Source organism: Gadus morhua, chromosome 8 (assembly GCF_902167405.1).
Source record: "Gadus morhua chromosome 8, gadMor3.0, whole genome shotgun sequence".
NCBI classification, from domain to species: domain Eukaryota; kingdom Metazoa; phylum Chordata; class Actinopteri; order Gadiformes; family Gadidae; genus Gadus; species Gadus morhua.
The window spans coordinates 2,089,869-2,116,841 of record NC_044055.1 but is presented as its reverse complement, the minus strand read 5'-3'; the positions used below and the strand labels follow the sequence as shown (position 1 = coordinate 2,116,841).

The window sequence follows — 26,973 nt, the reverse complement described above, 5'->3', positions numbered from 1 at the left end:
TATATATGCTAAACTATAAAAACATTTTTAAATGAACGGTCACCACCTGCTTAATATACCTCAGGAGAAAGGAGGTGCTTTCAGTGGAATGTTCAAGAGATCGATTAAACATGTAAGTATTCAAAATCGGACAGGTTTTGATGCTAATCTGAGGTTGCAAATTTGTCATATAAACATTGGGATTCCTTCCCAAATCATATGTTTCTCAGGACGAACAGTCCCTGAATGAGCTGGCGTCAAGCAATGAAGGTCTATCGGAAAATAGCATGGTAAAACGTTTCTTTCAAGGTGTCGTAAAACACAAAAGGTGCATTATTTCCTGCGTTGTGGTGCAGGGTAACCCATCCGTGGTGCTCGCTGCGATAATGTCTGTATATTTGAAGCTTTAATGGGCAACATCCTCCACTTCCTGTTTCAGGGGAATCTCGCTAGGCAGAAGGAACTTTCAGAGAGCAACGACAGCCTGTCTGACACCAAAAAGACAAAGGTGGGTTATGTCATTTCGGGAATATCCTTGGATGACAACTAACTCGTGACTTGTGGAGCGACGTTAAACTGGTTTGAGTTTCTGTCAGCTGCTGTTTGAGCCTCTGCCTGGAATCATGGAGGAATCTTGTTCAGAACAAGATTCCTCCATGATTCAGAACTTGGCCTGGTTCTGTCAGCAGTGTGAAATCAAGTGAGGGAGTTGAATGAAGCTATTCCGAAAAGCGAAAACCTCAACCAGAATATTTAATATGTATATATTTTTTATATTAGAGCTATTTTACATGAGTCCCTGGGGATATCATAACATATAACAGATAAATAAGTAACAAATAAAAGATAATCTGATTAATTAAAAATGAATAACCAGAATGATTACAGTTTTATAAATAATGTACGTTGAAATAAAATGCAATAAAAAGATTACATTACAATTACACACATATTAGACATTACAGCTGTACCCTTTTGTCGTGACTGTTGTTTAGGCAAACTACTCCTTGTTTTAAAGTGGAATTTAAATTGTAGAATAAGATCATGTCTTAATTATGTGTGCATGTGTGTAAACATTTGTGTTGTAGGAGAAAGCTAAACCGTTCAGTGGAATGTTCCGGAAACCTAACCAAAGCAAACCAGTAGACGCTACTCAACCGGAGGAGGTAAAAGTGTCTACTTCGGTCACATTATTGTCTATTAAACCGATACCAAGATAACAATGAATTTGCTTGAACAATAGTCTACTTATGGTCTACCGTTTCAACAGTTTGAGCCTCATTGATACTTAATCTGCCAAAAACCTTTGCTTGTGTCTAACTTATTGATAATGTGTTCATGTGTAGGATAAAGAGTCACCAAACAGTGATCTCCTGGCTAGCAACGAGAGCTTATCAGAGACCAAGGTCAGTCAAGAGAAGGAACCAAATGCCTGACAATTGCATGACAATTTTTATTCTACACAGACGTAGCTACTCAATTAGCATGTTTCCTGTATTTGTCTATCAGGAAAAGGGAGCTTTGTTTGGTGTAATTCTCAAGAAGACTCCCAAAGCCACCGTAGATGCCACCGAGGTGAGTCTTTATGCTCCAATGCTGTGAAAAGTCTAAACTTTAAAGGGGTGATTTCATGCCCGCAGGCGTCGGTGGGATAAGCCATTACAAGCCGTTTTGAAAATCTGCCTTTTCCTGTGTTTTCGTGACATCATAAGTGGTATTGTTCGCCTGGATGTGTGCTGGATACATCAGTCTACCAGCCGACCCAGAGGACTGTGGCAAATGTTGCTTATCTAATCATCAAACATCCCAGTTGTAACTCCCACTTTCGATGTCACTAAAACTGGAAATGGCAGATTTTTAAACGGCATGTGGTGGCCTTTCACACTCATACCTGGTGGCCTGATATCACCCCTTTAAACATTTCTTTCATTGTTTATCTTGAATGGGGCCTTTTAGGACAAAGAGGTCGACAAGAAACTCCCGGTCAGCCATCACAATCTCTCTGAGGGTAACACTGTGAAGGTGAGATGTGTTCAGAGATCATCTAGATTAGCTTCCTTCGACAACGTTCCACTCAAATCTCACATTGTTCACGCTCATTGTTCATGACAACACAAAACTTAATGATGAGTTTACACCTTGTTGTTCACCAGGAGAAACACATCTTTGGCGGTATCTTTAAGAAGCCCCAGAAGACAACGCAAGAGGAAAGCTCCGATAACGAGGTAAAGAGGAGGACGCTGTTATTTGGTTTTATAAACAAACCTGGAACACTTTATAATACCACTCAGTCAAAAGTCATTTATAAGCCTTTAGGCCTTTAGGTAGTCATTAACTAAACATTACATTTGTGGATTAATAATCAGTGCTAGTCTATACAGTGGACCGTACCAACGATGAATGATAGATCAGCCTATTGGCTTAAAAAGCTAATCAACACCTGGTAAAATAGGGTGCCTTTACCATAGCACTTATTAACCATCTACAAATGTATCGTGATGTTTTGTTAATGCTAAATGAATCATAATCGAAAGACTTATCGGTGAGTTATGATGGAACGTTATTATAAAGTGTTACGAAAAAACCAGTTGTATGAATCAACTTTGATTGAGATGAATAAAAGATTGGTGATTAATTTTAGGAGTCGAACCTGCCTGAAGATGACTTCTCGGCTATCTTCAAAGATCTCTCTGAGACAACAACTCAGAAGGTACTTTGATAAACTGTTAAACAATGTACGACGTTTGTTATCGCTGAATTATGGTCATTGTTGGGGAGACCATTTATATGAAACAATTAACAGTTGATGTACAGTATGTATGTATGACATTTTCCCCGTTAAGAAGGACATTCTTTCGTTTGATGTACAACACCAACTCAATTGATAAGAAAAACTGATGGTTTACCCAAAAAAATGTAAACCATCAGAAAAACAAATAGCATGTCCCCTACTAGCATGCAAGCTACTTCGTTAGTATTTCCCCTGCTAGCATGGAAGCTGCCTCATTAGCATTCCCCCTGTCTTTGTCCACCAGGAGAAAGGAGGACTGTTTGGTGGGTTTCTCAAGAAGACCCCCAGAGCCACCGGCGACGACACAGAGGTGAGGTTGGGGGTTCCAACGCCGGGTCGAAGTCTAAACTCTAAACTCCACACGTTGCTTATTTGCGCTGTGTATTTATCAGGAGAAAGACAGCGATAAGGAAATCACCGCCAGCAATGACAGTCTGTCTGAGGGTCACCCCGCAAAGGTGTGTTGGGGAACTGTAGAGGTGTTCTGGAATAGTGCAGCTTTAAAAAACAAAGCACAAAACTGACAGCTCAACAAACTCACTTCAATGGTTTTAAAAGGTCACTGTTCATGAAATCAAAAATCGTAACGGTTAGTTTTCCCTTGGTGGTTTATCAGGAGAAAAGCATCTTTGGCGGTATCTTTAGGAAGCCCCAAAAGCCAACACAAGAGGACAGCTCCGATAGAGAGGTAAAGATGAGGACGCTGGTTGGAAAGACTGTATTAAGGATCGACTGTGATTGAGATGAAGATGGATGACATGAATTTGTGCTTCACGTTCAGGGGTCGAACCAGCCTGAAGAAGACATCTCGGCTAGCTGTGAGAATCTCTCTGAGACCACAACTCAGAAGGTGCTTTGGGTTTAGATTTTGTTAAAAAACAAAATAAATATTTGTTATTGGTGGAGGGAAAAACTATTTATAATTGGCAAATGTATGAAATTTGACCTATTTATGAAGAACTTTCTTTCAGATGAACATCATCAGCTCAGCTGAGAAGAAAACTGATATAGCTAACCAGCAGAAATAGTCATACTAATAGTCAAAACCTTTAATAGTGCAGAATTCTTTGTAGTTAAAAATTAAAATGTAATAATGTTGATGTTGTCATGTAGTGTTGAAGTTGTGATTATAGTAATCCATTAAGTCAAACTCGTTCAGGAGAAGAAACCAGGATTTTCCGGTTTGTTCAAAAGGACGGCCAGCATCGACAACCTCGACCAGGAGGTCAGTGTGGATCCGGTCCAAAGTTTCCTCTCTGCTGCTCTGTCTCCATGTTTGCCTTCTCTCCCCTCTACGTCCCTCTACTGTCTCTATCTTAGAGCATGAGATACCATGAACCATATCTATACATTAACTTCAATTGTAATCGAGTACAATTAAACCAGATGAAAAAAAACAATTGGAGACACAGTCAGTTCCTTTAGGAGTAACTAGCACAGATGGAAGTGGTTGTCATTAATAAAACATGATAACAAGCACGGCTAGCATGCAAGCTGCTTCATTAGTTTGTCCCCCGTCTTTCTCCACCAGGAGAAAGGAGGACTGTTTGGTGGACTTCTCAAGAAGACCCCCAGAGCCACCGGCGACACCTCGGAGGTAAGGCTGTGTATCGCCATGCAGAGGAACACACAGAGTTAAGAGTCTAAACTATAAACCGCACACGTTGCTCTCATTGATCCTTTGTGCCGTTTATGATTCAGGAGAAAGATGGCACAAAGGAAATCACCGCCAGCGATGACAGTCTGTCGGAGGGGAATGCTGCCAAGGTGAGCCAAACAACAAATTCACTATAAAGGTTTTAAAAGGTCAGTGTTGATGAAGTCAAAAATCTAAACGGTTAGTTTACACCTTGTTGGTCACCAGGAGACACACATCTTTGGCGGTATCTTTAAGAAGCCCCAGAAGCCAACGCAAGAGGACAGCTCAGATAAAGAGGTAATGAGGAGAACGCTGTTTAAATGAGAACCCTAAACTACTTTTGACTTGTTGAAACTGTTCTTTGAATTAAATTTGATTTATTTTGAGATGATTCGGTATTTACTGCTGGTTCTAATTCAGGGGTCCAACCAGCAGGAAGAAGAAAAATCATCTAGCTGTGAAAATCTCTCTGAGACCACTAATCAAAAGGTGTGTAAAGAACAAAACATATTATTTCAATTTCGTAATTATGCACAGCAATTATATTGGCCGATTTGGAAGGTTGACAGTATGTTCGATATGCGCCTCTGGGTTAGGGTTGCCCTAACCCTAACCCTAACCCTGACCCTGGCTTAACTGGTCCCTACATCGTGTGAACTCTGGGCGTTGGAGTTTTAGGTTGATTGTGGGAAGCAGCTCTAATACGCACAACAAAGGGTTCTTGTTTTATGTAGTTACCTTAAACAATCACACCGTCTCTCAGGAGAAGAAAGGAGGTCTTTCCGGTTTATTCAAAAGGTCCGCCAGCATCGACAACCTGAATGACAATGAAGTGAGTATGAGTCTATTACCCAGTGTTCATCGTTACCTATTATCCTCTTTACTTTGTTGTCTTTTATTTACTATGAAACACAAGCTCAGATGTTTTTCTACTTCTCACACCCTATTTTACAAGTACACTAACCTAGTCTGCAAGTGCGAGACTCTTGCAACACCTCCGTATACAGGCTCTCGTTGTCATTGTACACTGTGTTTACATGTCTTCCAGGAGAAAAGTATTTTCAGTGGCATTTTTAAGAAGCCAGCAAAAGCCTTGGAAGGGTCTACAGCTGACGAGGTATGCAGTCTTATCTTTAACTTCACAGTGAGAATCTCACTTCACACTGGGTGTGTGTGTGTGTGTGTGTGTGTGTGTGTGTGTGTGTGTGTGTGTGTGTGTGTGTGTGTGTGTGTGTGTGTGTGTGTGTGTGTGTGTGTGTGTGTGTGTGTGTGTGTGTGTGTGTGTGTGTAAAATCGATACCAGCTTTAATTCTCTCTGTTGTGTGCAGGATATTGAAGGAAGATTATCCATCAGTGGTGATGAACTTTCAGAAACGGCCAAGGTACCTTCCTATAATCACAAACTTTTGGGTTTGCGTTTGACTCGATGGTTAATCTTTTTTATAATATGTATTTAATACTCACACGATATGTTGCAGGAGAAAACGGGCGGGATCTCTGGCATGTTCAAACGCTCCCCCAAACCAGCTCCACGTTCCCTGGTCGCCAAGGTGATAATAACCATAGCTTCACTCTACGCTGGCCTCTTCATTTGGTCACCTGACATTAGAAACACAAAGGGGAAGTCTGACTTTTGCCGGTTTGAACACGATTTATCTTCCGACATGCCGCTTTTTAAAACCCTTACTGCGTGATGTGAACCAAATAACGCAGACGTGCACGTTCTTTTTACATCCAGTCCCTCCCGCCCACCAGTGTATGTTGTACCTCCTGGCACTTACGTTGTATTTATTCATAGTACTTAATTGTGTAGCATCTGCAGTAGTGATTGTTAGTACTTGTACTTGGTTCTATGAACATCCTTACTGTACCGACAGCGATATATTGTTTCACTTCTTATGACAAATGTACTTATTGTAAGTGGCTTTGGATAAAAGCGTCTGCTAAAGGCCCTAAATGTAAATGTTTTACAGGACCCGCTCCAAGACACAAATGAACTTGGCGAGAGTGACGATGAAAGTCTGGCAGTGAAGGTGAGCCCTACCTGCCGACGGACGCCGCCCCGGCCTGCGGGGGCCTCAAGCGGGTGTAGCTCAACGGGTCACAATCCACCAACGAGTGTCTTTCTCTTCATTTCATAGGATACGAAGACTTTACTGTCCGCCAGCAATGACAGTCTGAACGAGGTTTCCACCACAAAAGTAAGCCTTGAGTCACTTAATATGAACCCTTTTTTAATGTATTATTTTTTAGCAAAATCTTTCTCACAAATGTATATTGTATGTTTTAATATTTCCTTGTTGTGTGTGTGTGTGTGTGTGTGTGTGTGTGTGTGTGTGTGTGTGTGTGTGTGTGTGTGTGTGTGTGTGTGTGTGTGTGTGTGTGTGTGTGTGTGTGTGTGTGTGTGTGTGTGTGTGTGTGTGTGTGTGCGCTACCTTTTACTCAGGAGAGGATGAGAGCTTTTGGTGGGATGTTCAAGAAGGCCCCAAAAGCAGTGGAACAACTGGTAGGCACACACACACCCTTGGCATGTCCCCCATAAAGAAACACGTTAAAGTCTTATCATGTTATAATCATCATAATGATGGGAAGTTGTGGTTGCTTCTCTCTTTTAACTTGGCTTGTAAGGCCTATGCAAAACAAATAAATTATGTATTCAAATTAAGAAAAATGAAGTGCAGTCATATAATGTCTAATTAAACACATTTACTTTAAATATGCTTCACTACCATCTACAAATGATCAATAGGGAACATGTAGCTTGAGAGAAAATTCTGATCAAGCACTTTACCCTCTTTTGTTTTCAGGACGATGACGAGCCCAGACCACTACGGGGCGGTAGAGGGCTTAAACGCAGAAAGACCATCACCAGGAAGAAACGGGTGCGCTTTCAGTTATCGCCCATCTTTCAATTAATTAAAGCTCAGAGTGTTTGGACTACGTACTGCCAGATGTGATGGGGGAAGTTCAACATTTGCTGTATTGTATTCAAACTTAATTTTCGTCTTGTTTTTGTTGCTCTATTGTTTTTAAAATGATTGACCACAAGATACAACAATTCTTAGATTCTCCTGTGGTCTCTTCTGCCTCAGGTCGTGTCATTCAGAGTCAAACGGACTCTTCCAAGAACTGCAAAGGTATTTTTTTCTACCCAGGTATTGATGTCGCATACCAATTAGTTTGAATCGCTTACAGCTCAGAGTTTATCTCTTTCAATTTCAACTCCCAGATATTCACGCTGAACGGCACGTTAATTAATATACCACATTGTAAGTTAGTGGTAATTAGTTTGTGTGACGTTTTTATCCGAGGAGAGTTGCACTAACAACTGACCCAGGTCGCTCTGTGACGGGCAGACCTCTCGCCCAATGAGAGATAGAGAGAGGCGTTTTAAATCTCACCTCCAGCCAATCAGTGCGCCTCCCTGTGTCCTCTAGAGCTCCGACCTGCTCCCTCTGATGGAGGAAGAGAGTGTGGAGATGAGGGAGATGACCCCCTTCCAGGTGAGCCAGAAGACCCCACACACACACGCAAGCACGCACGCACGCGCGCGCGCGCACACACACACACACTCACTTCATCATAACACACGTCTGATTGATCACATCGGTATTATACAGTATGTTATTTCTGAACAAAAGAACACTGCTTCATGTACTTACAACCGTAGAATCTGATTATGTTTGTTCAGAGAAAGCAGTAAAATTATTATTTGACCGATGAAATTATGTTTTATTGTTATATTTTGTGGCAAAAGGATGGATAATGTACAGTGAGCCGGTGATTATCGTCATCATCATTAGAAGAACCTTGAGGGGTCATTAAAGTCCTTTCTCACCCTTTTTGGGTATTATTTTAACGATAATGACCGGTGTGCATTATCCCTAACATATTGATTGATTAAAAATTTATTTCGAACATGTAAAAGAAAAACAGAAATATCATACAGAAAATAATGATGTCACACCAAATAGAAAGCATTATTAAATACCTGATTGAAAGTTTATTTCGAACATGTGAAAGAAAAACAGAAATATCATACAGAAAATAATGTCACACAAAATAGAAAGCATAATTAATTACCTGATTGACAAATACTTGATAATTGTAACATGTTCGAAAAGGAGTGGGAAGAAGTTTGCACTAACATATGTGCCACTTTAAAAGTGTGTGTGCGTGTGTTTAACAGGAGGACTCAGTAGAGATCCAGAATGTGGAGATGGCAGCCTACCCCACTGAGGAAAACAACCGCGATGCTGAGGTGTGTGTGTGTGTGTGTGTGTGTGTGTGTGTGTGTGTGTGTGTGTGTGTGTGTGTGTGTGTGTGTGTGTGTGTGTGTGTGTGTGTGTGTGTGTGTGTGTGTGTGTGTGTGTGTGTGTGTGTGTGCTACACTTTTCTCTGTGTCCGTTCCTAAACCGGGAAGTGTGTTTTCTCCTCAGGAGAGCGATGAGCTGATGGAATGGTGGAACGGGGTCGTAGGTGCGCCAGCGAAAGCTTTCTACGATATGTATCGTGTACTATGGAGTGTACTAGCAGGTTTTTATCTCTTCTGTTTGTTGACCATTCCTTTGATTTGTGGGTTGCCAGGTTGGGCAGAATGGAACGAGACATCAAACTTTCAGGAGGAAGATGAGGAACGGTGAGTAGATTGTACTTGGAAGTGTCTCCTTTCTTCACATGTATCGAACATGAAAAGATTATTGATATTCATAAGGTCAAAGTGTTTACCCTGATGGGACTGAAATCTAGACTGGCTCAATAACAGAGGAAGACGTCAACCAGCCCAGATATCCTCTCAGAGCATTTCCCTTGCTAATAAATGAAGGGATTTCAACCCCATGACAGCTCTGTATATCTCACCTACAGCACCTTTCTAAACTTGAACCTCTCCCTCTCCCTCTCCCTCTCCCTCCCTCCCTCCCTCCCTCCCTCTCCCTCCCCCTCTCTCCCTCCAGGGCGGTGGAGCAGGCGGCCGACCGTCTGTTCATGGCCGCCCGGCTCTTCGTGCGTATCTTCAACCAGCGCGGGGCGTCGCTGCAGCAGCGCATCCTGGAGCTGCTGGCCCAGGCGGACGCCGCCGACCAGTTCCACAAGCGCACCGTGTCGGCGGCGGTGGGCGGGGGCGTGGCCAGCGTGGTGGGCAGCGTGGCCACCATCACCGGGCTCATCCTGGCGCCGTTCACCTTCGGCGCGTCCATCATCGTGACGGCGGTGGGCATCAGCGTGGCCACGGCGGGAAGCATCGCCTCGGCGTCGGCCAACATCACGGACGCCGTGCACTCTAACATGGACCGCAAGAAGGTGGAGAAGATGATCCAGGGGTACCAGGACGAGATGAAGGACATCAGCGAGTGCCTGGCCTTTGTGCAGGTAAAGGGAGGGGGGGGGGGAGGGAGGGGGAGAGAGAGAGAGAGAGAGAGAGAGAGAGAGAGAGAGAGGGAGGGAGAATTAAATACAATGAATATCTATCCTTCCCAAAATCCCCAGAAATACTTTTGTATTTTTTGAGAGAGGTTTTATAACTATGAATATTATCATGATTAGTATCAGACCACACAAACATATTGAAGGCCCCTCCTCCAGTGTTAACCCTCCCCCCCATCCCCACAGGAAGGCATGGTGACCCTTCAGGAGTGGGACTTCGAGAAGTACTCCCAGAGCGCCGCCAAGAAGGCGCTGAACCACAACATCAAGCACGTCATCAAGGAGGGCGGGCGCGCGGGCAAGGCCCTGGTGATCAAGACCAACGAGCTCATCAGCACCGTGCAGATTCTGGGCGCGGCCGGGGGCGCGGCCAAGGCGGCGCAGGCCATCAGCGTCACCACGGGCGTCATGTCGGCGCTCTTCCTGGCGCTGGACGTCTTCTTCCTCGCCAAGGACTCGCACGAGCTGCGCAAGGGCGCCAAGACCAAGTTCGCCAAGAAGATCCGGGAGGTGTGCACGGAGCTGCAGGCGGGCCTCCTGGAGCTGAACAAGGTGAAGTCGCAGCTGCAGAAGACCATGGACGGCATCGAGCTGGAGGAGGTGGAGGAGATCCTGGAGGTGGAGGAGGAGGTGGACGAGGAGGAGAGCGCCGACGAGCTGGAGTCGGACCCCGCCAAGCTGGCCCAGATGTACGAGGAGTTGGACGTCATGGAGGAGAAGCTGGACAAGAGGGCGCTGGAGGAGAAGGAGCAGAGGGAGCGGGCCCAGAGGGAGAGGGAGCAGAAGGAGAAGGAGGAGAAGGAGAGGGCGCGCAGGGAGAAGGAGCAGAAGGAGAAGGAGCTGAAGGAGAAGGAGGAGAAGGAGAGGGTGCAGAGGGAGAAGAAGGAGAAAGAGGAGAGGGACAGGGCGCAGAGGGAGAAGGAGCAGAAGGAGAAGGAGCTGAAGGAGAAGGAGCTGAAGGAGAGGGCGCAGAGGGAGAAGAAGGAGAAGGAGGAGAAGGACAGGGCGCAGCGGGAGAAGGAGCGGAAGGAGAAGGAGAAGGAGAAAAAGGAGAAGGCGGGAATCAAAGCGAAGGAGGAGCTGGTCCCAGCAGGGCGAGGCAAGGAGGAGGAGAAGAGGGACGAGGAGGGGGAGAAGGAGAAGGTAGAGGCAGGGAGCGGAGGGGAGCAGCAGGAGAAGAACAAGAAGGAGAAGGAGGAGGAGAACGACAGCAGCAGGTCGGCGAAGGGGACCAAAGCCCAGAGCGAGCGGGAGCGAAAGAGGGAGAGCGCCGAGGCGGAGAGCGCGACCGCGCCGGGCAGTCAGAAGGAGCCGCCGGGAGGAAAGAAGGCGAAGGAGGCGGAGAACAGAGCCACGACCCAGAGGGAGGAAGCCCTCGGTGGGGACACAGCGGAGAGGGCGACGGGGGACCACGGGAAGGGCAAGGGCGAGAAGAAGGAGAGGGACGGCATCGGGAAATGGCTGGGGGGCCTGAGACGAGGGGGCGGGGAGGTCGCAAAGGGCGGGACGGAGGCAAAGGGCGGGACGGAGGCAAAGAGCGGACCGGAAGTAAAGAGCGGACCTGAAGGTGAGCGTCAGGCGGAGAGGAGCGAGGAGAAGCTCAGCGCGGCGCCGAAGGAGAGCGGGGCGGAGACGGGTGGCAGCACACACGGGAGCAGACACAGCAGCAGCGGCAGCAGCAGCAGAAGCACACATCACAGACACAACAGCAGCAGCAGCGCACACACCGACACACACACTGGAACACAAAGCGGCACCCACAGCAGACACGTGAGCAGCAGCAGCCACAGCGGGGGTCGGAGCGAGAGGGACCGAGCCAGGGGCCCCGGACCGGAGGGCAGAGAGGGCCCCCCGCAGCCCCGGGGAGACGGAAGCCAACGACGAGACGGCGGCCCGACGGCGGGGGGGGGGGAGACGGGGCCGGGGGGGGGAGAGGGGGGAGGTGAGGAGGAGGGAGTCGGAGAGGAGCCGGGAGGACGAGGAGACACCGTCGCCCAGGACGACGCTGTGGCACTGTGCGCTGGATCTGGACGCGGGGGGGGGGGGGGGGGGAGGGAGGGGGGAGCCAGAGGGGGAAGCGGGGGAGCCGGACCAAGAGCGAGAGGAGTGGGGGGAGCGGGGGGGGAGGAGAGGGGAGGGGAGAGGACGGGGGGGGGGAGGTCCCGAGGGCGGGGAGTACCAGGGAGCCATCGCGACGAGGCTCTCGTTCCCGTGCCAACGCCACCCTGTCGGATGGACTGAACATATGAACAGATGAACAGATGAACAGATGAACAGATGAACGGATGAGCAGATGAGCAGATGAACGGGTGAACGTATGAACGTATGAACAGATGAACAGATGAACAGATGAGCTGATGAGCAGATGAACGTATGAACAAATGAACAGATGAACAGATGAACGGGTGAACAGATGAACGTATGAACGGATGAACGTGTTAACAGATGAACGTATGAACAGATCGTTTTTGTCACGTATTTTCTGGTGCTTCTGGGGTCTAAACTTTATTATTTGTAATAGCTCAGGGTGGTCTCTTGTAAGACGGTATTTATTGTTTGTGGATCAAATTAAGATTATTACATGTGCCTTAACTACAAAATGTACAAAATGTGTTTCCGAAGAAGATTTCTACCGAAGGAATTGTATCTACTCCAACTGTACTGCCTCAGCGATTGTTTACCGTGTGTCCTTATGTTATGTCGTTTCGTGGGATTTTCTGTGTATTTGTATAAATTCTTAATAATAAATCGTTTATCTCAACCCTTGGATGTGGTTCTTCGGTGGAATTAACCCTATTGAAATATTGGACCTAGAACACAGCCTCTTGGAAGTTGGTGTTATAATGACTTCATTAAGCCACTATTTTGTAAAAGCTCCAAGAAATGAATGCATTACTGTACTTAGTTACCATACATCCTGTTACCTAGTTGACAAGTTGCCACCCAAACAAACGATGACGAGCTTGACTCCTGTTAATGCTGTCCACGGTCTTCGAATGCAAGCAGACCGCAAGATGTTCCACATCTCGCTGGGCTCCAGTAGGCCCGAGCTCTCTGAGTGGCCAAAATGCGTTAGAACACGTCCATCTCGAATACGAGTTCGTTCAGAATCGGCTAGTTATGCAGGTCGACTGACTTGATTTCCTTCACATACTTTCCCGTAGTGTCACAGAAGAAGGAAAGGGAAAGGGACGTGCGTCGCGAAGCACGTCGTTGGCCACTCAGAGAGCTCGGCCTTCCTCCTTATTTATATACCACTTTTAATACACGAGGCAGACTCAAAACGCCTCCCATAAAAAACATCGTCATCAAATAAAATGAGCAATAAAATGAAGTACTAAAATTAAATAGATGCGTAAGAGGAAATAAAGGCAGAGTTGAAATAGGAAAGTGCCCTAACCAAAGTCTTCATTGTAGCCAATATATCAAGCCATTGTAGGAGCTTCAAAGATTGGCCCGTTGCTTGGAGTCTTTGTTATGGTGCAGTTTTGTAGCCGTTTTTGTAAAGAGTATGGGGTGTGTATGTTTTTAGTGATGCCATAATGATATATTGTTCCTGTAAAAGTTGAAACTGGTTTAGCGGGTGTTCTGTAGAAGTGGCCGACGATAATGGGTCAACCAATCATTTTGTTTGACTTGGATTAAACGAAACTGCAGTAATGACACATTTAAAACACTTGTGGGTGACAAGGCAGGGCAAGGCAAGGCCACTTTATTTATATAGCACTTTTCATACACAAAGCAGACTCAAAGTGCTTCACATGTAAACATTGTCATACAATAAAATAAAGTAATAGATAAGTCAACGAAAAAATACACAAAAAATTAGTAAAACAGATAGAAAATAAAGGCAAAGTTAAAAAAACATTTTAGATGGTACCAGTCTCTCTGGTACCATCGTCGGAACTCCAACCCGACCTAAAGGAACTTTAGGTTTGAGTCCCAGATTCAAGGACTCTAACCAAGACAGAACTCGGTTATCAAACCCTTCAAAGTTCATGTCTCTGGTACTACTTAATATTTGTATATCTATTCATAACAAAAATTCACATTTTTTTATTTTATTTTATACGGACCGGCTTAAAACCAGTGATACCTCCAGAACCAAACGAAACGAGTTCGATAGTGATAAGGCTATAGTCCTCACCAAATAGAGCATTCAATTATGAAATGCTAGATTTGCACAATAAGCAAACTAAATTAAGTTTTGGTTTCATCTTGAGCTTCTGGTTCTAGAGCAGGGGTCTCAAACTCAACTAACTTGGGGGCAGCTGGAGGTAGAGTCTGGGTCAGGCTGGGCCACATCAAATATTCCACAGAAAAAAGGAGCACAACTGACTCAATCTAAGTTAATGATCGGGCTATCATTAGATCACGTTGGCTATGTAAGCGCTTCCAACAGGGGACATTTCATAGTGGTTGGTGGAAACCGGGACATTTTAGCGTCCTTTGGCTTTTGTTGGGACTCAGGACACGCAACTCAAAATTGGGACTGTCCCGGTAAAACCAAGACATCTGGTCACCCTATCACAAGGGATAAAAAAGTGTGGCAAGCGTCTCAGCAAAAATGTGCGTTTGACAACAACGCGCGGTCCACACTAACACTAAACTTTGACGTCAAGTAGGGGGCCACAATATTACATCCTGCGGGCCTCAATTGGCCCCCGGGCCGCGAGTTTGAGATCCCTGTTCTAGAGGCTGCTGTCCGGTTGGCAACTCAAGGTTTTTGTGTCAATATTTTGCTTCGGTAGCCTTCAACTGTTAATTAACATTTCTAAAGGTACGGCCACACTGAGCGCGTTACGCGCATAATCTTGCGCGCGTAACGCGTTCAGTGTGGCCGTACCTTAACAAATTTAAATGAACAGTCAATAGAAATTATAAAGTTGCTACAGAGGGCTGATGCTTATTTTGCACGTAATGAAGCAGAAAGACTGTTAGCAAACTTCACACATTTGTTTACATTACAACGTTTTATTTTGAAGATTCATTGAGTTTTATTGATGATTGATGATGATTGAGCCTATTGCCCACTGATGACAGCATATGCGTGCAGTATAATAGTGCCCTAATAATAACGATGATGATAATAATAATAATGATAATAATATAAGAAGTTTAGATAGTGTACACAATAAATTATTTGTAAATGTATTGTGTTACTCTAGAATTCACCTGCTATAATCCATGGGGTTGAAAAACAAAGAATACATGTACAACAACAAAATAAATATTGAATCCTAGTCCACCTACTCGTTTTGTGCATGAGAAAACACCCACATACACACAAACACACAAACACACATACAATACACACAGGCATGTTCATCCTTATGTAAACAGTGGGACTTGGGGATTGTGAGGGATAGACTATTCCCACTCCGATGTCTGCTGCATTAAGCAGTAACCTGTGGATTAATTGAGATCAGAGGACTTCATTTTAATCACCTGGACAGCTTTTTGGTTATAACACTGTACAGGTAAGTCGACAAGAATGAGCCAAAACGGATATATTCTGTATTGTTTAACCAATCAAACTTATCTTGTGACATATGGTAGGCCTGCATGGTGAGCAGTTAAAGGCAGAGGCCATTTATGTTTCAAACAGTATTACAATTGAAATAACAAATGAAAACAAATTTGCCATACAACACAAAAAGGCCTAAAATATGATATTCTAATGTTCTATAATAGTCAAATTATCCAAAATTTTTGTACGGAATTATGTAATTGTAAATAATAGTAGTTACATAGTAATAATCTATCTACAATAAAACATTTTTTTTATGGATTTTCATTGCATTATCATTTTATTTTTTTGTCGTTTCTTCTCTTTGACAGAGGACTGCTTTGAGACAGGTTAAAGATGGCCCAGCTTCTGTTCCTGGTGGTTTCCCTGATTGGGTGCCTGGCACCCAGCATACACGCAACATCCCATCTGCAGTTCGCCAACGGTACCAGGGTACGGCCTGATCGTTGGGGCTGACGTTTGGGGCCGTAGCGAGGGTTGGAAAAATAGTGAGGTACCTCCGTGACCTCATAGCTAACGTTGATTTTAGAAGTCAGCTAAATAACTTTCAATTTATTTTCTTCCTCATAAGATATGGCAAGTTAACAGTGGCGTACGTAGGTCATCAATGGCACCGATAAAATAATTGTTATGGGCACCCTTACTACCCAATATAAATAAAAATAGATATAATGTTCAAATTCCAATATATTGGTCAAATTCCAAATACACGTACACTTATTAAAGGAGTGTGGGTGACTTAAACTTACAAATTCATTTGATTCACGTTCAACAGATCGATTATAAACTAAGTGTAAAAAAGCTGGAAACAGTTTTTAAGTTTCAATTACAATTTAGTTGGGTGATGGGTCGCCATTTCTAGCAAAAGTTTGGGTCGTTCCGCCCCAGACCCACAGAATCTCACTCCAAACTTTTCTTGTAAATGGCAGCCCTGCTATAGGCCTTCATCGCAGAGGTATATCAGGAGGGTAGTTCAAGGGTATCATAAATAACACAGACCCATACTTATCTTAATGAGCTCAGCTTTTTTGTGTCGCCTTTGTGTCAATATTTATATAACTGGGCCACATCAATATATAACTGCTCCTGACGAGCTGGCTGTCGCCTTGCATGGTTGACTCTGCCGTCGGTGTGTCAATGTGTGAATTAACCGATGTAAGTCGCTTTGGATAAAAGCGTCTGCTAAATGCCCTAATTATGTAGGTCTATCTGCCTAAGCCCACGTTGAAATATTTGCAGTGCTAATTGTTACAACCTGGCTCAACGTTTGTACCATTGAAGGGGAGGCCACACATGGTCTTGTATGAACTTAATGAATTTATTAAAGAATACCCTGAACAAACAAACATAACAGAAACTAAGGATCGGGCTGCAGGCCAGGGAGAGAGAGGAGTCACTTGATCAGGGCTGCTTTATAGGCTCCTGAGCCCAGCATGCTCAGGTGAGCTGCATCTCGTTAGTTGATAATCCACCAACCAGCAACCTGCAACACAGAACACACCAGAAGCAGCACCACCACCACACAAGGCAACCCTGTGACCGTCACAGGGATCATCTAAGTCGCATCCGGGCTTTGTTTGAACGATTTGCAAATGCAAATTTGACAGTAAACTTGGCTAAATGTGAGTTTGCAAAAGCTACGGTAACATATCTTGGCAAAGTAGTGGGCCACGGTCATGTGCGTCCAGTTCATGCAAAGGTGACTGCTGTTGAGGAGTTCCCTGTTCCCACTACGAAAAAAGAATTAATGAGGTTCCTAGGATTGGTTGGCTATTACCGCTGTTTTTGCCGTAATTTCTCGACAGTGGTGGCCTCTCTGACCGACTTGTTGAAGATCAAGTCTAAATACATGTGGTCCACCTCATGTCAGCAAGCCTTCACTGTTGTTAAAACCCTGTTATGCTCTGCGCCAGTCCTCCTAGCTCCCAGACTGGATCAGCCATTTACACTACATGTTGATGCCAGCCATGTTGGAGCAGGTGCGGTACTCCTCCAGGCTGATGGAAAAGGTATCGAACATCCCGTTAGCTTCTATTCCAAGAAGTTCAACGCTTACCAACTGAACTACTCAGTTATCAAAAAAGAACCATTGGCATTAGTTCTGGCACTGCAACATTTCAATGTGTACCTTGATTCTGGAATGACAATTGTTGTATTCACTGACCATAACCCTCTCACCTTCTTGAATTCTTTGCAGAACCCTAATCAGAGGCTTATGCGATGGGCTCTGTTTTTGCAGCCGTACAACCTAGACATCCGTCATATTAAGGGCACCCACAACGTCATGGCGGATGCTTTGTCCGTGCGCCTTTGTAACTCAGAAAGTGAAATTGAAAGTGTGTATCCTGTTGCAGTGTACAGGAGTTTATGCCCTTTATGAATGTACGGGGTAGAACTGTCTTATGGGGGGAAGTGTGACGGTCACAGGGTTGCCTTGTGTGGTGGTGGTGCTGCTTCTGGTGTGTTCTGTGTTGCAGGTTGCTGGTTGATGGATTATCAACTAACGAGAAGCAGCTCACCTGAGCAGGCTGGGCTCAGGAGCCTATAAAGCAGCCCTGATCAAGTGATTCCTCTCTCTCCCTGGCCTGCAGCCCGATCCTTAGTTTCTGTTATGTTTGTTTGTTCACGGTATTCTTTAATAAATTCATTAAGTTCATACAAGACCATGTGTGGCCTCCCCTTCAATGGTACAACCGTTGAGCCAGGTTGTAACATACGTATCGATTATAACCAATAGATAAAATGTGACAGATGACTTATTGACCCACACGACTTCCAGCAGGTAAACGTCACGCGGGCCGGTTGTGGAAATACTAAGCTCTGCTTGGAGGACCCCGAGGGCTGCGACCCAGCGGCAGGGAGCTGTCTCTTTGGCTCCGTAACGGCCGGCCTCGTGGAAGCCTCCAACGGCAGCAGCCTGAGCATCACGCTCAGGCTGAGCGGAGAGTCCAACCAATACGTAGCCCTGGGACTCACCGCCGATCAACCGGAGGTTCGCACGCACACACATGTTCATGGACACGTGCATACACACACACACACACACACACACACCTTCATGCACACATGCATGCGCACACAAACGCACGCACACACACCACAAAGATAAACTTACCCACACACACAAAAAACTGAGTATAGAAGCAATGAATAACCTCTAACAGCATGTCATTAACAGCCCCATGGAGCAGCCTAACTCTAGTGTGTTTTACCTTTTGCTAGCCTTAACTGCTAAACCCAAACCACACTGTATAGATACATGCATAACATCATCACATAATAGGCAAATGCTGTTGCATGTTTTTACAAGGATTATTGCATAGTACTTGTTTATCTACACTGTAACAGGACACTGTGACCTAACGTGAAGCCCGGTTGTTTTGTTCCATGTCCAGGGAACCACAACGGTGTTTGTCTGCGGCCAAACAAACGGATCATTCCAATTCTTCACGGCCAAGCGCAACAACAGCGCCAGTGACGGCGTTCTGACCCTCAGCGAGATGGTGTGCCCCGCGAGCTTCCTCTGGGTTCACTTTGACCCCCCTGACCGTAGACGTATAGCCCATGAGCTAGGGGGTTTAACTGTGGTGTTGACTGTGATATATTAGGATTCAACTTTTGTTGCTCGTCGTCTCTCATAGTTACGGAAAGGGGACTAGGGCCTTTTGTGAATTTTTGTATGAGTTCAGAGATTAAAGTCAGAATTCTGAGAATAAAGTCAGAATTCTTTGATTAATGTCAGAATTCTGGCAGACCGATCTCTCAGTCTCAGAAGACACAGATAACGGCCACTGTTTGATTCCTTATGTGTTTGAATATTAATAACGGTATGTTAGCTTATATTATAGCGTAATGAGGTATACCAAAATATGAAAAATATCAACAAATATCTAAATGCGTAGTAAGACCTTGGGTTTCTCCCGTGTGCAGCCAGTGGAGGACATCCAGGGTCAGCTGACTGGCAGGATGGTCCAGTGTAGTTTCACCGTCCCCAACGTCAATGCCATGGCAACAGGAGGCCGTCATGTCACCACCTTCATTGTTGAACTTGGAACAGGAGTGATCAATGGCAGTAAGTTCACTTGGTGCTGACACACGCACACGCACACGAACACAAACACAAACACCTGCACATTCGCGCACACGCACACACACACACACACACACACACACACACACACACACACACACACACACACACACACACACACACACACAAAAATCAATAACATTAACACTTGTCTCTATACAGATAAGCCGGGCCCCTTCAGCCTTGTAAGGATGGAAGGTCCGCTGGACTTGGCCAATCTAACCAACAATGGGACACTGATGAAGGATAACATCACAGTGAATATGGATAACAACACGGTGACCACGGATAACACAACGTTGACCATCGATAACACAACAGTGACAGTAGTTAACACGACAGTGACTACTGATAACATCACAGTGACCACGGATAACATCACAGTGACCACGGATAACATCACAGTGACCACGGATAACATCACAGTGACCACGGATAACATCACAGTGACTACGGATGACATCACAGTGACCACGGATAACAGGACAGTGACCACGGATAACATCACAGTGACCACGGATAACGGGACAGTGACCACGGATAACATCACAGTGACTACGGATAACGGGACAGTGACCACGGATAACATCACAGTGACCACGGATAACATCACAGTGACTACTGATAACATCACAGTGACCACGGATAACATCACAGTGACCACGGATAACATCACAGTGACCACGGATAACATCACAGTGACCACGGATAACATCACAGTGACCACGGATAACGGGACAGTGACCACGGATAACATCACAGTGACCACGGATAACGGGACAGTGACCACGGATAACAGGACAGTGACCACGGATAACATCACAGTGACTACGGATAACGGGACAGTGACCACGGATAACATCACAGTGACCACGGATAACATCACAGTGACCACGGATAACGGAACAGTGACCACGGATAACATCACAGTGACCACGGATAACATCACAGTGACTACGGATAACATCACAGTGACCACGGATAACATCACAGTGACCACGGATAACATCACAGTGACCACGGATAACGGGACAGTGACCACGGATAACATCACAGTGACCACGGATAACATCACAGTGACTACTGATAACATCACAGTGACCACGGATAACATCACAGTGACCACGGATAACATCACAGTGACCACGGATAACGGGACAGTGACCACGGATAACGGGACAGTGACCACGGATAACGGGACAGAGACCACGGATAGCAGGACAGTGACCACGGATAACATCACAGTGACCACGGATAACGGGACAGTGACCACGGATAACATCACAGTGACTACGGATAACGGGACAGTGACCACGGATAACATCACAGTGACCACGGATAACATCACAGTGACCACGGATAACATCACAGTGACCACTGATAACGGGACAGTGACCACGGATAACATCACAGTGACCACGGATAACATCACAGTGACCACGGATAACATCACAGTGACTACTGATAACATCACAGTGACCACGGATAACATCACAGTGACCACGGATAACGGGACAGTGACCACGGATAACATCACAGTGACCACGGATAACGGGACAGTGACCACGGATAACAGGACAGTGACCACGGATAACATCACAGTGACTACGGATAACGGGACAGTGACCACGGATAACATCACAGTGACCACGGATAACATCACAGTGACCACGGATAACGGGACAGTGACCACGGATAACATCACAGTGACCACGGATAACATCACAGTGACTACGGATAACATCACAGTGAATATGGATAACAACACGGTGACCACGGATAACACAACGTTGACCATCGATAACACAACAGTGACAGTAGTTAACACGACAGTGACTACTGATAACATCACAGTGACCACGGATAACATCACAGTGACCACGGATAACATCACAGTGACCACGGATAACATCACAGTGACCACGGATAACATCACAGTGACTACGGATAACATCACAGTGACCACGGATAACAGGACAGTGACCACGGATAACATCACAGTGACCACGGATAACGGGACAGTGACCACGGATAACATCACAGTGACTACGGATAACGGGACAGTGACCACGGATAACATCACAGTGACCACGGATAACATCACAGTGACTACTGATAACATCACAGTGACCACGGATAACATCACAGTGACCACGGATAACATCACAGTGACCACGGATAACATCACAGTGACCACGGATAACATCACAGTGACCACGGATAACGGGACAGTGACCACGGATAACGGGACAGTGACCACGGATAACGGGACAGTGACCACGGATAACAGGACAGTGACCACGGATAACATCACAGTGACTACGGATAACGGGACAGTGACCACGGATAACATCACAGTGACCACGGATAACATCACAGTGACCACGGATAACGGAACAGTGACCACGGATAACATCACAGTGACCACGGATAACATCACAGTGACTACGGATAACATCACAGTGACCACGGATAACATCACAGTGACCACGGATAACGGGACAGTGACCACGGATAACGGGACAGTGACCACGGATAACATCACAGTGACCACGGATAACATCACAGTGACTACTGATAACATCACAGTGACCACGGATAACATCACAGTGACCACGGATAACATCACAGTGACCACGGATAACGGGACAGTGACCACGGATAACGGGACAGTGACCACGGATAACGGGACAGTGACCACGGATAGCAGGACAGTGACCACGGATAGCAGGACAGTGACCACGGATAACGGGACAGTGACCACGGATAACATCACAGTGACTACGGATAACGGGACAGTGACCACGGATAACATCACAGTGACCACGGATAACATCACAGTGACCACGGATAACGGGACAGTGACCACGGATAACATCACAGTGACTACGGATAACGGGACAGTGACCACGGATAACATCACAGTGACCACGGATAACATCACAGTGACCACGGATAACATCACAGTGACCACTGATAACGGGACAGTGACCACGGATAACATCACAGTGACCACGGATAACAGGACAGTGACCACGGATAACATCACAGTGACTACGGATAACGGGACAGTGACCACGGATAACATCACAGTGACCACGGATAACATCACAGTGACCACGGATAACGGGACAGTGACCACGGATAACATCACAGTGACCACGGATAACATCACAGTGACTACGGATAACATCACAGTGACCACGGATAACATCACAGTGACCACGGATAACATAACAGTGACCACGGATAACGGGACAGTGACCACGGATAACATCACAGTGACCACGGATAACATCACAGTGACTACTGATAACATCACAGTGACCACGGATAACATCACAGTGACCACGGATAACATCAAAGTGACCACGGATAACGGGACAATGACCACGGATAACATCACAGTGACCACGGGTAACGGGACAGTGACCACGGATAACATCACAGTGACCACGGATAACGGGACAGTGACCACGGATAACATCACAGTGACTACGGATAACGGGACAGTGACCACAGATAACATCACAGTGACCACGGATAACATCACAGTGACCACGGATAACATCACAGTGACCACGGATAACATCACAGTGACCACGGATAACGGGACAGTGACCACGGATAACTCCACAACGCCAGCGGATAACAACACAACGCCAGCGGATAACAACACAACCACACCAGCAGATAACTCCACAACACCATTGAATAACTCCACAACACCAGTGAATAACACAACAACACCAGTTAATAACACAACAACACCAGTGAATAAAACAACAACACCAGTGAATAACACAACAACACCAGTGAATAACATCACAGTGACTACTGATAACATCACAGTGACCACGGATAACATCACAGTGACCACAGATAACATCACAGTGACCACGGATAACGGGACAGTGACCACGGATAACATCACAGTGACCACGGATAACGGGACAGTGACCACGGATAACAGGACAGTGACCACGGATAACATCACAGTGACTACGGATAACGGGACAGTGACCACGGATAACGGGACAGTGACCACAGATAACATCACAGTGACTACGGATAACGGGACAGTGACCACGGATAACATCACAGTGACCACGGATAACATCACAGTGACCACGGATAACATCACAGTGACCACGGATAACGGGACAGTGACCACGGATAACGGGACAGTGACCACGGATAACTCCACAACGCCAGCGGATAACAACACAACGCCAGCGGATAACAACACAACCACACCAGCAGATAACTCCACAACACCATTGAATAACTCCACAACACCAGTGAATAACACAACAACACCAGTGAATAACACAACAACACCAGTGAATAACACAACAACACCAGTGAATAACACAACAACACCAGTGAATAACACAACACCAGTGAATAACACAACAACACCAGTGAATAACACAACAACACCAGTGAATAACACAACAACACCAGTGGATAACACAACAACACCAGCTGATAACACAACAACACCAGTGAATAACACAACAACACCAGTGAATAACACAACAACACCAGTGAATAACACAACAACACCAGTGAATAACACAACAACACCAGTGAATAACACAACAACACCAGTGAATAACACAACAACACCAGTGGATAGCTCAACAACGCCAGTGGATAACACAACAACACCAGTGGATAACGCCACAATTCCAATGATTGACACCAAAACGCCCGTGACTAACGCCACAATGCCGACCAGTATGACGAGCATTCAGAACATATCCGGAAGCTTCTCCTCATCAGGTGAGGGGGAAAACTGCTCCATGGACTACTGTGCCTTTTGGTCGGGGAAGGGAAACACATAATGCATGACCAACCGTCGCCCACACGCAGGGATACACTCCCGCCGTGTTTGACGTCGCTCACGTGTTCCCTCTGAAGCGCTATAGCCCATTTGAACAACATTTTGTAGGCGTGCTCCAAACTGGTTCCCTCTCCGCTGCACTAAACGTAATACCCATAATGCATCGTATGAGCAGCAAAGCCTATTGAGCTGCTCTTATTTCTGCACTTTACCCAAGGATGCACAGCAGCTCTCTCTAAATAAGCTATATAATAAACTACGATGTGTGGCTCTACACAGGTAACATTTCAATCTGTTCTTTAATTATTTAAACAGCTAGGAACATATGGACAGAACTGTAAGATGACATCAGGGAAACTGTTGACTGCTGATGCTGATGCCTAAACCCTATTTTTGCAGCGTAGGTTGAATGGTAACAGTCTGGGCAGCTGTTCAGAACTGGGATTGCTGGGTTAACCTGGGCCCATTGAATACACCGAAGGTGTGCAGCCTGACCCAACCCTAGCCAGTCTGGGTCAGGTCGGGTGAGGCTGCGTAAAGGGGAGTGTGATCAGTCGTTACAAGCCGTTCTGAAAATCGGTGGGGGCGTGTCCACCTAGATGTACGATAGATGAGCAACGTTTGCTAATGTCAACTGGGTAGGCTGGTAGACTGATCTATCTATCACACATCTAGGTTGACACAGGCCAACTTGTGATGTCAGAAGAGGCCGGTTTTCAAAACGTCTTGTAACCGCTACTCACACTCACACCTGGTGGTGTATTATGACACCTCCTAACAACCAGCCATCCTCCCCACACATTCCACAACGGCTTACAGAGTTTTTGTGTTGTGATAAATTATAATCTAATGGGCTGTAGTGCACATCCCCTTTAATAATACCCTTCATAAACAATATAGTCTTCCCTATCAAGGGATTAGGTAATGAGCATACAAGTGAGCGAGTTTGGACATTGCCACCGAAAGAGGGGAAGATGCGAGTGATTGGGGTTAGTGCGAAGGATCAATGGGCTAGAGCCAGACAGTAGGCCTACTGGTGTAGGTGACGTATGTCCCTTGTCAATGGGATCCACTCCTCAGCCATCAGGTATAGCAACAGAAACACAGATCCTGACGTTTACCATTAACCATTTCCTCAAATGGCAGTTGAACATGCATATGGTTTGGTATGAAATGCATTTATATATGGTTTGTAATCGTGAGAGGAGTCCAATAATTTATTTCTGGACGGAAGAAAATAATAACTCAACTCAAAAGTCGAATAAGTATAAAGGTGTGATGTCTCTTCCCCCCCCCCCCCCCCCCCCCCCCCCCCCCCCCCCTCAGCCTCTCTGCTGCTCTGGAGTTTCCTCACCTGGTTCGCTCTGCGGAGGATGTGAACCAAGACCACCGAGGCATCGCCCCGGGAGGAACACAATAGAAACCGTTGATGCTCGGAATATATTAACACACAAAGGTTCATTTTAGCAATAGTTAAGATAAGATGGTAAAGTACGTACATGTTCCCAGGGAGGAAAATGTGGAAGGGTCGAGCAGCCAGTGTAGGACCGTAGTAGAATTAAAAATACATAATTAGAACAATGTAAAAATATAGCACCAAAAAATGTGGACAATTTGACTATGTACCCTTGACATGCATAGAAATATGTGAAAGTCACTAATTCAGATCATAGATGTCTTTCTGTCTCTGGCCAAGATGAAGAATCTTGAATCTATTTATTTCTACACTTTTTACACTAAAATGATTAATCAATTGGAAATATGAATGTTAGGTATCAGGTGTTTGTGTGTATGGGGACCCCTGTTTATATGTCTAGAGGCTAGGCGATTGCTACATATCCGGTGTACTCCCGGTAGAAGCTCAATGCTAACACACACACACACACACACACGCACACACACACACACACACACACACACACACACACACACACACACACACACACACACACTTTATTGGAACTGCTCAGCTATTCGTTCTTTTATCTCAAATGTATTCACTATTTACATTCTTGGTTTACATTGTTTACTCCATTTAGACTCTTTTCATTGATATAAACCGTTTAACATTTCTTTACGTCTTAAATTAAGTGGCTTTACTAAAACATTTTCATCCTCATTTTGCACTACAACACTCGAAGCATTTTCTGCAGGAATTGCATTTTGTAGTTTGTTATGTTTCTCCACTCATTTATTACAATTTTTTGCCATTTACGTGTCATAGAAAAAATAAGCTTTATTTTGAGTTTTTTTCTTTTCTTTTTTTTACTTTATTTTTACCTGTTACCTGTTATAAACATTTTAATTAATTTGTGGATAATTTCTTTTTTTGTTGCCATACTCACTCTCCCCATTACATTTAACACCGAAACAATCAAACAGAAACTCATATTGCCCTCGCACGCGATACACTGTCACACCAAAGATGAAGGTGCAAATCCATACAAAGTTAATGAAAAGACATGACTAGAGGCAAATTTTCGAATTTATGAATGGCCAAAAACCTGTTACATGCGGACGATGTGATTATGTGATTGGTGCAGTTTGCTCACTCCCAGGTCTCTATAATATCTTTATAATAATTATTTGCCAAAGGCAAAGTGAATAGTTGGGAATAGCCCCACTATTCACGGAGCCTGAGGTGAATAATTGTTTTAGTATATACTACATA

At 45.3% G+C, this 26,973-nt stretch overlaps 1 protein-coding gene across 1 annotated transcript in view; it reads left to right on the top strand.

Moving 5' to 3' along the window:
• LOC115548578 (WD repeat-containing protein 87) overlaps window positions 1-19,455 on the top strand; it is a 28,364-nt gene extending 8,909 nt beyond the window's left edge. Inside the window, exons 19-54 of the mRNA XM_030363323.1 lie at window positions 65-112; window positions 210-269; window positions 419-487; window positions 1,068-1,145; window positions 1,326-1,385; window positions 1,489-1,554; window positions 1,936-2,001; window positions 2,133-2,204; window positions 2,621-2,689; window positions 3,015-3,080; window positions 3,163-3,228; window positions 3,387-3,458; window positions 3,552-3,620; window positions 3,930-3,995; window positions 4,302-4,367; window positions 4,472-4,537; window positions 4,635-4,706; window positions 4,830-4,898; window positions 5,173-5,241; window positions 5,458-5,526; window positions 5,738-5,791; window positions 5,888-5,959; window positions 6,383-6,442; window positions 6,551-6,610; window positions 6,856-6,915; window positions 7,217-7,291; window positions 7,502-7,546; window positions 7,847-7,912; window positions 8,599-8,670; window positions 8,849-8,888; window positions 8,997-9,048; window positions 9,365-9,779; window positions 10,020-11,939; window positions 18,146-18,355; window positions 18,759-18,890; window positions 19,294-19,455. Of these exons, the coding sequence (XP_030219183.1) occupies window positions 65-112; window positions 210-269; window positions 419-487; window positions 1,068-1,145; window positions 1,326-1,385; window positions 1,489-1,554; window positions 1,936-2,001; window positions 2,133-2,204; window positions 2,621-2,689; window positions 3,015-3,080; window positions 3,163-3,228; window positions 3,387-3,458; window positions 3,552-3,620; window positions 3,930-3,995; window positions 4,302-4,367; window positions 4,472-4,537; window positions 4,635-4,706; window positions 4,830-4,898; window positions 5,173-5,241; window positions 5,458-5,526; window positions 5,738-5,791; window positions 5,888-5,959; window positions 6,383-6,442; window positions 6,551-6,610; window positions 6,856-6,915; window positions 7,217-7,291; window positions 7,502-7,546; window positions 7,847-7,912; window positions 8,599-8,670; window positions 8,849-8,888; window positions 8,997-9,048; window positions 9,365-9,779; window positions 10,020-11,939; window positions 18,146-18,355; window positions 18,759-18,890; window positions 19,294-19,455 (4,833 nt within the window). The remainder of the gene's footprint in view (window positions 1-64; window positions 113-209; window positions 270-418; window positions 488-1,067; window positions 1,146-1,325; window positions 1,386-1,488; window positions 1,555-1,935; window positions 2,002-2,132; window positions 2,205-2,620; window positions 2,690-3,014; window positions 3,081-3,162; window positions 3,229-3,386; window positions 3,459-3,551; window positions 3,621-3,929; window positions 3,996-4,301; window positions 4,368-4,471; window positions 4,538-4,634; window positions 4,707-4,829; window positions 4,899-5,172; window positions 5,242-5,457; window positions 5,527-5,737; window positions 5,792-5,887; window positions 5,960-6,382; window positions 6,443-6,550; window positions 6,611-6,855; window positions 6,916-7,216; window positions 7,292-7,501; window positions 7,547-7,846; window positions 7,913-8,598; window positions 8,671-8,848; window positions 8,889-8,996; window positions 9,049-9,364; window positions 9,780-10,019; window positions 11,940-18,145; window positions 18,356-18,758; window positions 18,891-19,293) is intronic.
• Window positions 19,456-26,973: the final 7,518 nt, after the last annotated feature.